This window comes from Pinus tabuliformis, chromosome 4_1 (genome assembly GCF_031772625.1).
Source record: "Pinus tabuliformis cultivar Carrire ecotype Pingquan chromosome 4_1, CPIR1, whole genome shotgun sequence".
NCBI lineage: Eukaryota > Viridiplantae > Streptophyta > Pinopsida > Pinales > Pinaceae > Pinus > Pinus tabuliformis.
The window spans coordinates 266002963-266015117 of record NC_142303.1 but is presented as its reverse complement, the minus strand read 5'-3'; the positions used below and the strand labels follow the sequence as shown (position 1 = coordinate 266015117).

At 37.4% G+C, this 12155-nt stretch overlaps 1 protein-coding gene and 1 pseudogene across 1 annotated transcript; both read left to right on the top strand.

The window, feature by feature from the left end:
- Window positions 1-6372: 6372 nt before the first annotated feature.
- LOC149175292 (uncharacterized) lies at window positions 6373-8391 on the top strand. The gene has a single exon (XM_089422800.1). It carries the CDS (start codon window positions 6435-6437, stop codon window positions 8223-8225), a length of 1791 nt encoding a protein of 596 aa, XP_089278926.1. The 5' UTR covers window positions 6373-6434; the 3' UTR covers window positions 8226-8391.
- A 1187-nt stretch (window positions 8392-9578) lies between these two features.
- LOC149175291 (uncharacterized) lies at window positions 9579-10955 on the top strand (annotated as a pseudogene).
- The last annotated feature ends 1200 nt before the right edge of the window (window positions 10956-12155 follow it).

The following is a 12155-nucleotide window of genomic DNA, read 5'->3' as shown; positions in this document are numbered from 1 at the left end:
TAACTGATATGGGACCAAGTTGGGAGATGAGCTTGTGAGTTAGAGAGACCAGTTAGGTGTAGAAGCAAGCCAACACAAGAAAAAATGAAAAATATAAGTCTCAATCAAAGCATGAATACTTGAAACAGTGCAAGATGAGCTCCTGTGGATAAGAAGGAAGGCTCCAAAATCAAAGCATAGGAAAAAATTTGAAGGGTGGTTGTAGTCGCTACAACACCTATTTTATTGGAGGAGGAATTGCACAAGGAAAGAGGTTTGAGTAGAGAAGACTCAAGAGGAGGAGATCAATATTGCAATGCAGCTTGACCTTCAAGGATTGAAGTTGTCATTGTAACAGATCATTGTTATCATCTGCTTTAATACAAACAGAGGTGGGCTTTTTCCGAGATGGGTTCCCCAGTAAAAATTGTGTTCATTGTGATTGAATGTTTGCATGTGTCTTCAGTCTGAATTCATTAGCAACTACACATTTCAAGTTATTTCTACATGGTATCAGAGCTATTGAAAACTACATAGAAACCGGGTTTGTTGATCATTTTTCAAAGAAATTTCAAATAGCTAAGTTTATGGTGCAAGTATTTCTTCAGTGCAGGAACAATGTATTTCAATTGATGAAAATGGAGCATTGGAGTACACACAAACATATATTCCAAAACTAGCAGCGTCAGATGCACAACAACTGGCTCAGTGGAAGAAAGACATGACAAAATCCAGGAGGATTATCTTGGAGGGAATCAAAGACCATGGGGTTTCAAACTTGCATGGAAAGGGGCCTCCATTTTCAATATGGGAAACCCTCATAGACCTATTCCAAAGCACCAGTGATGCCAGGAAACTGGCATTAAAAGATAAGCTCAAGAACATTCGAATGAATAAAAATGAAACTATTGTTCAATACCTATCCCAATTCTCTTAAGTTAGAGATGAAATTGGAGGAGTTGGAGAGAATGTGCCATCATCTGAACTTGTGAGCTTAGCACTCCTTGGTCTTTTGAAATTCTTGCACAACTATGAGGATTCAGTTAATGTTAGAGACAAGCTCCCATATTGGGAGAGACTTTGGTCTGACTTCGTCCAGGAGGAGATTAGAAGAAACACGAGAGATGGAGTCACATCCATAACCGATGAGGAAGAAAACTTTTCTTTAGCATGCACAGGAAAGAAAGGAAAAGGAAAGAAATCCAAAGGCAAGAAGGCCTAAGGAGAGGAAAAATTCATCCATAACCATGGCAAGAAGAAAGATCTTAGTAAAATTAAATGCTTTCACTGTCATGAGTATGGACACTATGCAACCAAGTGTCCACACGAGAAATCCATAAAGAATCTTGTAGCAAGAGCAGGGGGAGATGCTCTCAGATCACAATTCCAGTTGGATTTCACCCTCATTGCTTGCATCGCAAGTACTGTACAAGGTATTGTATGGTACTTAGACTTTGGAGCTTCATTTCATATGACAATAAATAAGGATTTGTTCAGTAGCTTAGAGGAGGACCTACAATTACACATAGAGCTTCGAGATGATGGAAGGTATAGTACCAAAGGGATTTCCACAATTGCCTTTAAGAGGCAGTCAGACTCCCATATTCACCTAAGGAATTTAATGTATGTGCCTATTCTAAATAAAAATCTAGTTTTTGTAGTTGTACTTGAAGATAGAGGATATGTTGTGGTGTTCAGTAGAGGGAAGGAATATTTGAAGCATGTTGCTACTAGACAAGTAAAAACAAATTGTGTTAGAGTTAAAAATCTCTACAAGCTAGAGGTGGATGCATGCACTACATTGAGTAGCAAGGAAGAACATGTTTAGAGTAGAGATGTTGGAGAGCTCTGACATAAGCGCATAGGACACCTACACCATGGAGCTTTGAAAATGATGTAGCAGATCGCCATTGGACTTAAAAGTGCACTCATGAACAACATGATATATGCAAAGGATGCACTCTTCGAAAATATGTTAAATCCTCCTTCGAGGGTCGATATAGAAGAGCTGGAGCCATCTTGGAGTGAGTGGAGCATTATCCATAGTATCAACTGCAAATCATAGGTATTATGTGATATTCATAGATGATTTTTCTTGCAAATGTTGGATCTATTTCATGAAGAAGAAAGATGAGGTTTAGTCAAAGTTTGTTGAATTTAAACCCTTAGTTAAAAATGAGACTGCAAAGAAAATGAAATCCCTAAGAAGTGATAATGGAGGAGAGTCTATGTCTAATTCCTTCAAAGAATTATGTGCCAAGGAGGGTATTAAAAAGGAGTTTATTTCACCCCACAACCCACAACAAAAAGGGGTTGCAAAAGAGGAAAAATAGAAGTATTGTAGGATCTTCTAGAGAAATATTTCATGACCAGGGATTGCCACTATCCCCGTGGGAAGAATCTTGCAATACAATTGTTTGTTTGTAGAACAGGAGCCCTCACAAAATTCTTGGAACGATTACACCTAAAGAGGCTTTCATTGGGAGGAAGCCAAATGTCTCCAACTTTCGCATTTTTGGATCCATAGTCTATTTTCATGTCTCCAAAGATAACAGGAAAAAGTTGGAGCCGACTACAGAGAGGGGGGTATTTGTAGGCTATATTGAGATGCCTCATATTTAATGAGTGTATTTTCCCTCACTCACGATGACTGTTATGAGGAGGGATGTGAGATTTGATGAGGAGAAGCCATGAGGAGTTCTCTAGAGCGAGAGTTGAGCATACCACCAGAGGAGGAGCTTCTAGTTCCAAAGGAGGAGTCTCGGTCAAATCCGCAGAGTTAGATCTTGCTCAAAGGCAAGAGGACATTCCAGGAGGATGATGTGGAGTAGGCACATGTGGAGGAGCAGAGATCAGATCAAGTGGAGACACCCACTCACACAAAGCCTTCTAAAGAAGGGAGGAAGAGGACTGAGATGGTGGGCAGGTTGGTGCAGGAAGCTCAGGAGCAGGTTGGAGGTCCTAGTTCCTTGCGCAGACAGAGGAGATTAGCAGAGAGATATACAGGGTATTTGGCACTCATGTCAAAGTTGATTGATTTTGAGCCATCTTCTTTTGAAGAGGAAATTTCCAAACAGGTGTGGATAGATGCCATGGTGGAGTATGACTCCATCATGAAGAATGATGCTTGGGAGGTTGTGCCTAGACCTGAGGGAAATTCAATTATTGGTTCCAAGTGGTTGTATAATGTGAAACATGTAGCTGATGGCAGTATTGAGAAGTGCAAAGACATTTGTTTCCAAAGGATTCTCACAAGTGGAGGGGATTTATTATGAGGAGACATTTTCTGCTATGGCAAGATACTCATCTATCAGGACCATACTTGCATTGGCAACACAGTTTGGGGGGAGGATCCAAAAAATGGATGTTAAGGCTGCCTCCCTCAATGGAGTGGTTGAGGAAGAGATCTACATTGATCAACCTAATGGGTTCGAGACCTTTAGCAGGGAGATACATGTGTGTAGGCTCAAGAGATCCCTCTATGATCTCAAGCAAAACATAGATTCTTATCTTAGTGGATTGGGCTTCACTAAGAGTGAAGAAGATGTGAATCTTTATTGCATTATGGTAGATGGTAGTCTGCGCATCTTAGTTCTCTATGTGGATGATTTGGTACTGACTCGAGACGACAGGTAGACCCAGTCTTATAAGGAGGACCTTGCAAGAGTTCGAGATGAAGGATATGGGTTTGATGCACTAATTCATTGGCTTGGAGGTGTGGTACGGAGATGGAGATATTTGTTGAACAAGGGAATTACACCTTTGAAATCCTTCAGAGATTCCACATGCAGTATTGCAAACCCATGGATACTCCTCTGGGTACTATTTGGAGGAAAGAGGATGCTTCTACAAAAGAGGCAGTGGATGGCACTATCTACAAACAATTGATGGGGTCTTTGATGTACTTGGTGAACATAAGGCCTGATATTTGTTTTGCAATGAACCAAATTAGTCAGTTTATGTTGGAGCCCACCAAGCTTCACTGGAAAGCAACAAAACATGTTATTAAATACCTTATAGGCACAACAAATTTTGGTTTATGGTACAAGCACACTGATAGGAAGAGAACATCAGGAGCAGTCTTTAGTGTTGGGTCAACTTTTAGGGCCATTGCCACTTTTAGGGCCATCATATTCAAATGTCACCCCTCATATACCTTCATATCACTTTTAAGTGATTTGACATGTTTGATACTCCATTGCACAAGGATAGAATTTACAAACAAAAATTTAATTTAGACTTGATAAAAGATCTTAATTTCTCATATTATTGTAATTTTGAATTGATCCCTACTAATGCATATTAAAATAAAAAATATGATAAGAATAGATAATTAAAAAAAAACAAAGTTCACTTTCAAAATAATGTGCTTATCATATATATATAAGCAATTAATATTTGTATTTTTAATACCTCTCTTAGAAGTAAATAAGAGTCGAAATAAATAAAGTTTGTGATAAAGAAGAAAAAAACTCAAATAGTTTCTACCATCTTTTCATGTATCTAATTAATGTTTGGTGACCAAGTCAAATAAGAGAATGCGCAAATCAAATAAGAGGTCATTCATCAAAATTTTATTTCTGAAAATCCAAAAATCCAAAATCATAATTTGATTAAGGCATCCCACTTGATCAAGTAAAATCTATATAATGTACAAAATGAATCATATTACATTTGGAGCAAGGACACTAATATATTTTTAAAAGCCATGTGTCAACTCTATGTTGAACATGGAAGGAAGTACATATATGGAACAAAACACCATTAAAATGTTTAAAAAAAATTAAAAATTAAAAATTGCACTAAGAGGTGCTTTATGTAGGTCATATATTATTAAATCTAAAAATAATAGTAAAAAAAAATAATAAAAATATGATGATGTATCAAGCACAAGGGATCATATATCTCTTAATATTAATAAAAAATCATAAAAAATAAAATAATAATAGTAATAAAAATAAAAATATGGGGATGTATCAAGCACAAAGAGGGATCAAATCTCTTGAGATAGGTTATACTGCATTTGAACCTATAACCTTTAACAAGGAAACACATGTTCTTAACCATTATCCACACTATTTATATAGTTGACATTGAAATATTACATTATAATTTTTGTTTATTAATATTTTTCTAAATAATATAATATTTTTTCCCTAAATTTTTCATTTCTCTCTATATAAAAGGTTGTTATTTAAATATTTTATAAAAAATGCCAACTCCAGATTTTTTTTCTTCCTTATGTTAGATTATAAAAAGTGCATATCTACCCAATAATATAATATTTTTTCCCTAAATTTTTAATTTCTCTCTATATAAAAGGTTGTTATTTAAATATTTTATTTATGATGAACATTATATTTTAATTTAATTTTGTTATTTTAATTTAAGGTTGTTATTTTAATATTTTATAAAATTTAATTTGTTATATTGTAGTTTTGTTTTTATTAATAAAATTATAAATAGTTTTTTAGAAGAAAGAAAACCACGATATTCACGTTAAAATATATAACATATAAGAGCTATAACTTAACATCCATTTTAACTCATAATTTAAAATAATAATTTTGTAACCATATTTAAATTTAATTAATAAGTATATAAAACTTTAATGCTTACAATAAATAAACAATATAACCATATTTTTATCTATGTATATTCACGCTCAATTTACCATAGATATTATAGGCTTTCTTACAATACCATGGCTCATCAAATAGCTCATGCCCAAAATCATCTCTCATTTCACTATCAAAATATTTTCTAAATATTTTGTTTAAATTTAATTTTATAATCTTTTTTTAATTCAATCTATAAGCAAAAAGATTAAAATTACTTTTGAGATATATCTAAACCCTCTCTAAGAACCAATCATGTAGACTAGCTATAATCGTAGAAACAAGAGACTAATCACCCACTCAAAATGATATAGCAGTTTAGAAATTTATTAACCAAAATTAGATAATGAGGTCAAACTTTTCTATGGTATTAGAGTCTTGGTCTAAGTTCGTTTCCCTCGGATTAAATTGGAAAAGAGATGTTGGACCTACTTACTGCACCTTTAAAAGTCAATCTCATCAACTAATGGCCACCTTGAAAATGATGATGCCAGTTTGGAAGTTTAGGATAGCGGTTGACTTTGTTACAACGTAAATTCACACTTTTAGTTTAAGATAGCAGTTGACTTTGTTACAACGTAAATTCACACTTTTTAACACAATAATAATGGCGAGCGCTATTTCCACCTCCATAGAATTATTGTAAGTTTATAAATCTAATTCACCAAGCCGACCAGCTGGTTGGACCTATTTACTCGGGGTAAGGTATATAAATAGTTCTCCATTTCACTTCCATACCATACACTTGAGCTAATTAGTTGCACAGGTTGAAGCCAGCCAGAGCTAACTGTGTCCAAATCTGTACTCTTAATTTCAAATTCTTTTGGTTTTGTAAACATGGAAGGCTCAGGTTCGAGTTCGAGTGGCAGCAACGTTCGCACTACAAAGCTGAAGGTGAGCGGGTTATGGTCGGGAGTAATTGAGGTGGATTTGGAGTGGAGTGTAGGCATGTTGAGAGCAGAGCTTGCCATGACTTCGCTGTGTTCACCACAGAATTTAAAGGTCATCTCTGGCGGGAAAATTCTGAAAGAGGAATTAGCGGATGAAAAGCTCAGAGAGGTGGGATTGAGGGCAAATTCAAGAATTCTGATAAGTAACGTTGATGCGAATGAAGCAGAGGCTGTAAAGGATGAGGTCGATGCCCAAAATCGACTTGCTCGTATAAAAGCCGCAGTAGATGCAATGGCCAAGAGACATACTGATAATTCCTCTTTTCCAGAGGATGGCTCCCTCATTGAACTGGAGACTCAGAGTGGAGAAAAATTGAAAATTGGTTCTGAGACAGATCAGAGGGCCCTGTTTTCGGGTTTGATGCTTCATTCAAACGGGCGGCGTCTGATTAAAATGGGAAAATACAGAGATGCGCTTGATGTTCTTGGCATGGGAGAGGAGGCCCTCTCCATTTGTGATCCAAAGGTAATGGAGAATGTGGTCAATGCATCGGTACTGCAAATAGACACAGTGTGGTGTTATTTCATGCTGCGTGACATATCCTGTTTGAGTATGGCTGGAATGCGGTTGAAAGAGGCGCGCAAACGGCTTCAATTTTGGTATGGTGCAAATATGGAGAGAGGAGGGTTAGGGTTTTGTCCAGAAACTGCAACATACATGCGACTGGAGCTTCTGGAAGGTGTTGTGGCTTACCACATGGGATTATTGGAAGAGTCTTACAAGGCACTAACATCAGCTCAAGCCAAATATCGACAGTTTCAAGTCTCAGATGAATCTCTGGCAACACTTGTGAATATGGGTTTTACAACGAAACAGTCGAAAAGGGCTTTAATAATGTGTAGCCAAGATGTTGGGCGTGCAATAGAATTTGCCATTGAAGAAAGGGAAAGAATTGCAAAGAAAAAGGAGGAAAATGAACAACATTACAGAGAGGTGAGGGAGCAAAAATCTTATGGCAGGACGCCACTGGGAAAGGCTGTAGACATGACGAAACTGACCGGACTTGCTTCAATTGGGTATGAGAGAACTCTAGCAGCAGAAGCGCTCCGTAGGAATGAGAATGATTTTGAAAAGACTTTGGATGAGTTAACGAATCCTGCATCTAATTCTGCTCTACAGGCTAGTCTCGAGTCCAGACTCAGAAGAAGAAACAGGAGAAAAGAGGAAATTGCAGAAATGATATCAAGAGCCTTATTACATGGAGGTACAAGGGAAGAAGCAATAGGCAGGCTTCTTCAACAACTCCAAGATGCAGGCGCAGGTTCGAGTGCCTTATTACATGGAGGTACAAGTGAAGAAGCAGTAGGCAGGCTTCTTCATCAACTCCAAAATGCAGTCGTTGGTTCGAGTGCCTTATTACATGGAGGTACAAGGGAAGAAGCAATAGGCAGGCTTCTTCAACAACTCCAAAATGTAGGCGCGGGTTCGAGTGCTTCTAGCCAGGGCCGTGCAGAGGTAGGTTCTGCAGCTTCTGAGGAAGAAAGACAGCCTCAAAGTGCAACCTTGGAAGGACAAGGGAAAGGGCGAGATAAGGAGATGGAAGAAGATATTGTAAATAACGTGAGGGGAGATCTAGTAGCAGACTATGACATCGAGGTTGAAGAAGAAGGCCAGGCAATTGCGGAGTATTTGTCCTTGCTTCTCTCTGCCCGGCACCGGCAATCAGTTTCACAATGAATGCTCCAAATCTTGGGTACCTGTTTAGGATTGACATATATGTATACATGTATATATGAATTTGATGTGATTCATTTCGTACATTATATACATTTTGTTGAATGATCTCTTATTTGATTTGTGCATTTTCTTGGACACCAAACCTTAATGTGATATATGAAAAGGTGGCCTCTTTTAATAAAATTTTCTTGAATGATCTTTTATTTGACTTGTGCATTCTCATTGGGGGTAGATCTGGTCAAGAAAAGGGGATTGGAAGTTCATGATCATCCAAGCCCATATCCATTGGAATGGGTAAATAGGGATACAAAGCTAAAGGTAACAAAATAATGCAAAATCAGATTTGCTATTAGCGTTGATTTTATTGATGAAGTAGAACTAGATGTAGTTCCCCTTGATGATGCAGAACGAGCATCATCAGATCCCTTTCCTTTTTCAAGAACTTTAGATCTACAGTCCTTTTTGAAGTGCCCTTCCTTTCTGCATTTCCAGTACACCTTTATAGTTTTTCTTGGAGATTTAGATCTCCCACTTGAGGACTTATTTTTGTTTCTATTATGGGACCATCCGCGTACAGACAATGCATCTCCATTCTATCCCTCTGTATTTTTCCATCTCATCTCCTCCAACAACAAGAATGAGACTATTTCATCAAACTTCAAGGTACTTGTATTGCTATCTATTGCAACAACGAGACTATCCCACAAATCTAGTAGAGAACACAGCAAATTGATGCACTTATCTTCATCTGAAGTTTTAATATCAACATATAAAAACTAGCTTACCACAGTGTTAAAGGCGTTCATATGCTCTGTCACCGATTCTCCATCCTTCATCCTCAGGTTATACATCTTTTTTCCATAGGAAAAGTTTGTTCACACGAGACTTAGATTCGTAGAAAGTCCCTAACTTGTCCCACAAAGCCTTCGTTGTGGCTTCCCCAATACATTCAACAATACTAAATTTGAGATACACAGCCGTATTGTGCTTTTTACCTTCTGATCCAACTTCGTACAATCTTCATCTAACATTGTCGTTGGTTCAATACCCTAACATATCGCCATCCATTGATATTTATACACTAGTAGATCCTCTATCTTGAGTTTCCACAACTCAAAACTCTAACCATTAAATTTTTCGATCTCTATCTTTCCACTGCTCACCATCTTCTTTCACCACAAGAATCTATCCCACAGATCTCCCATTGAACAGAGTCTACCACAGGCCGGAGAAAAACCCCTCAGCAACAAATGCATCCCCTTGAAGCCTAAACCAGCTTTGATACCAAATGTAGGTTTTAACCTTGTTTAGAAATTACTTGCAAAGCAATTCTTAAAAAATAGAAAATATACAATGGCGAGAAACAAGAAACAAATACACAAAGCTGTAGTAGATGGAATGGCCAAGAGACATACTGATAATTCCTCTTTTCTAGACGATGACTTCCACATTGAACTAGAGAATCAGAGTGGAGAAAAATTGAAAGTTGGTTCTGAGATAGATCAGAGGGCCCTGCTTATGGGTTTGATGCTTCATTCAAAGGGGCAACGTTTGATTAAAATGGGAAAATATAAAGATGCACTTGATGTTCTTGGCATGGGAGAGGAGGCCTTCTCCATTTGTGATCCAAAGCTAATGGAGAAGGTGGACAATGCATAGCCACTGCAAATAGACATAGTGTGGTGTTATTTCATGCTGCGTGACATATCCTGTTTGACTATGGTTGGAATGCGGTTGAAAGAGGCGCGCAAAGGGCTTCAACTTTGCTATGGTGCAAATATGGAGAGAGCTAGGGTTCTACAAGGAGGGTTAGGGTTTTGTCCAGAAATTGCAACATACACGCGACTAGAGCTTCTGGAAGGTGTTGTGGCTTACCACATGGGGTTATTGGAAGAGTCTTACAAGGCACTAATATCGGCTCAAGCCAAATATCGACAGCTTCAAGTCTCAGATGAATCTTTGGTAACTCTTGTGAATATGGGTTTTACGACGAAATAGTCAAAAAGGGCTTTGATAATGTGTAGCCAAGATGTTGGGCATGTAATAGAATTTGCCATTGAAGAAAGGGAAAGAAATGCAAAGAAAAAGAAGGAAGATAAACAACATCACAGAGAGGTGAGGGAGCAAAAATCTTATGGCAGGACACCACTGGGAAAGGATGTAGACCTGACAAAACTGACAGGACTTACTTCAACTGGGTATGAGAGAACTCTAGCAGCAGAAGCACTTCGCATGAATGAGAATGATTTTGAAAAGGCTTTGGATGAGTTAACAGACCCTACATCCAATTATGCTCTACAGTCTAGTCTGCAGTCCAAACTTAGAAGAAGAAACAGGAGAAAAGAGGAAATTGCAGAAATGATATCCAGAGCCTTATTACATGGAGGTACAAGGGAAGAAGCAATAGGCAGGCTTCTTCAACAACTCCAAGATGCAGGCGCAGGTTCGAGTGCCTTATTACATGGAGGTACAAGGGAAGAAGCAATAGCTAGGCTTCCTCAACGACTCCAAGATGCAGGGGCAAGTTCGAGTGCCTTATTACATGGAGGTACAAGGGAAGAAGGAATAGGCGGGCTTCTTCAACAACTCCAAAATGTAGGCACAGGTTCGAGTGCTTCTAGACAGGGCCGTGTAGAGGTAGGTTCTGCAGTGTCTAGGAAGAAGGATAGCCTGAAAGTGCAACCTTGGAAGGACAAGGGCGAGATAAGGAGATGGAAGAAGATATTGTAAATAACTTGAGTGGAGATCCAATAGCAGGTTGGCATCAAGGTTGAAGAAGGCCAAGCAATTGCGGAGTATTTGTCCTTGCTTCTCTCTGCCCGGCAATCAGTTTCACAATGAATGCTCCAAATGTGATATGGTTCATTTTGTACATTATATAGATTTTACTTGATCAAGTGGGATGCCTTAATCAAACTATGATTTTGGATTTTTGGATTTTCAAAAATAAAATTTTGATGAATGACCTCTTATTTGATTTGCGCATTCTCTTGGTCAGCCGAAATTAATGAGATATGAGATATATGAAAAGGTGGGCTCTTTCAATAAAATTTTGCTAAATGATCTCTTATTTGACTTGGTCACCAAACATTAATTAGATACATGAAAAGATGGTAGAAACTATTTGAGTTTTTTTCTTCTTTATCACAAACTTTATTTATTTCGACTCTTATTTACTTCTAAGAGAGGTATTAAAAATACAAATATTAATTGCTTATATATATATATGTGTGTGTGTGTGTGTGTGATAAGCACATTATTTAGAAAGTGAACTTTGTTTTTTTTTTTTTTTTATCTATTCTTATCATATTTTTTATTTTAATATGCATTAGTAGGGATCAATTCAAAATTACAATAATATGAGAAATTAAGATCTTTTATGAAGTCTAAATTAAATTTTTGTTTGTAAATTCTATCCTTGTGCAATGGAGTATCAAACATGTCAAATCACTTAAAATTGATGTGAAGGTATATGAGGGGTGACATTTGAATATGATGGCCCTAAAAGTGGCAATGTAGCCATAAGGAACATGTTTGCACATTTTTAGGAACACAAACTTTCGTTCTTTAGTGTTTATGCCTGGCAAGTTGTAGCCTCCAACCTAGATGTCAGCTAGGTTGCTAGCTCAGCATGGCTTAGGAATGTGCACACATTCTTGATAAGCAATTTTATTTATGCACCTGTGACCCCATCATTTACCAAATTTGGATAGCACATTACATTTTTTGAGAGAATTGAGCAAAATTCTTACTTCGAGAAAAATTCCATGTATTAAATTAACATTAAAACTTCCCTTTGGAGTTTAGGTAAGCATTATAATGGTTTTTATAGTGTATCAATGTAGGCTCCACCCCTTGACTGAAGAGACCAACCAAGATCTACCTCATCCAAATAGCCTAGCATGTTGCTTCTTCATGAAATACTGAGAA

Bases quoted from the DNA above. Each gene is read 5' to 3' on its own strand.
- LOC149175292 (XM_089422800.1), top strand. From the start codon at position 6,435: ATGGAAGGCTCAGGTTCGAGTTCGAGTGGCAGCAACGTTCGCACTACA.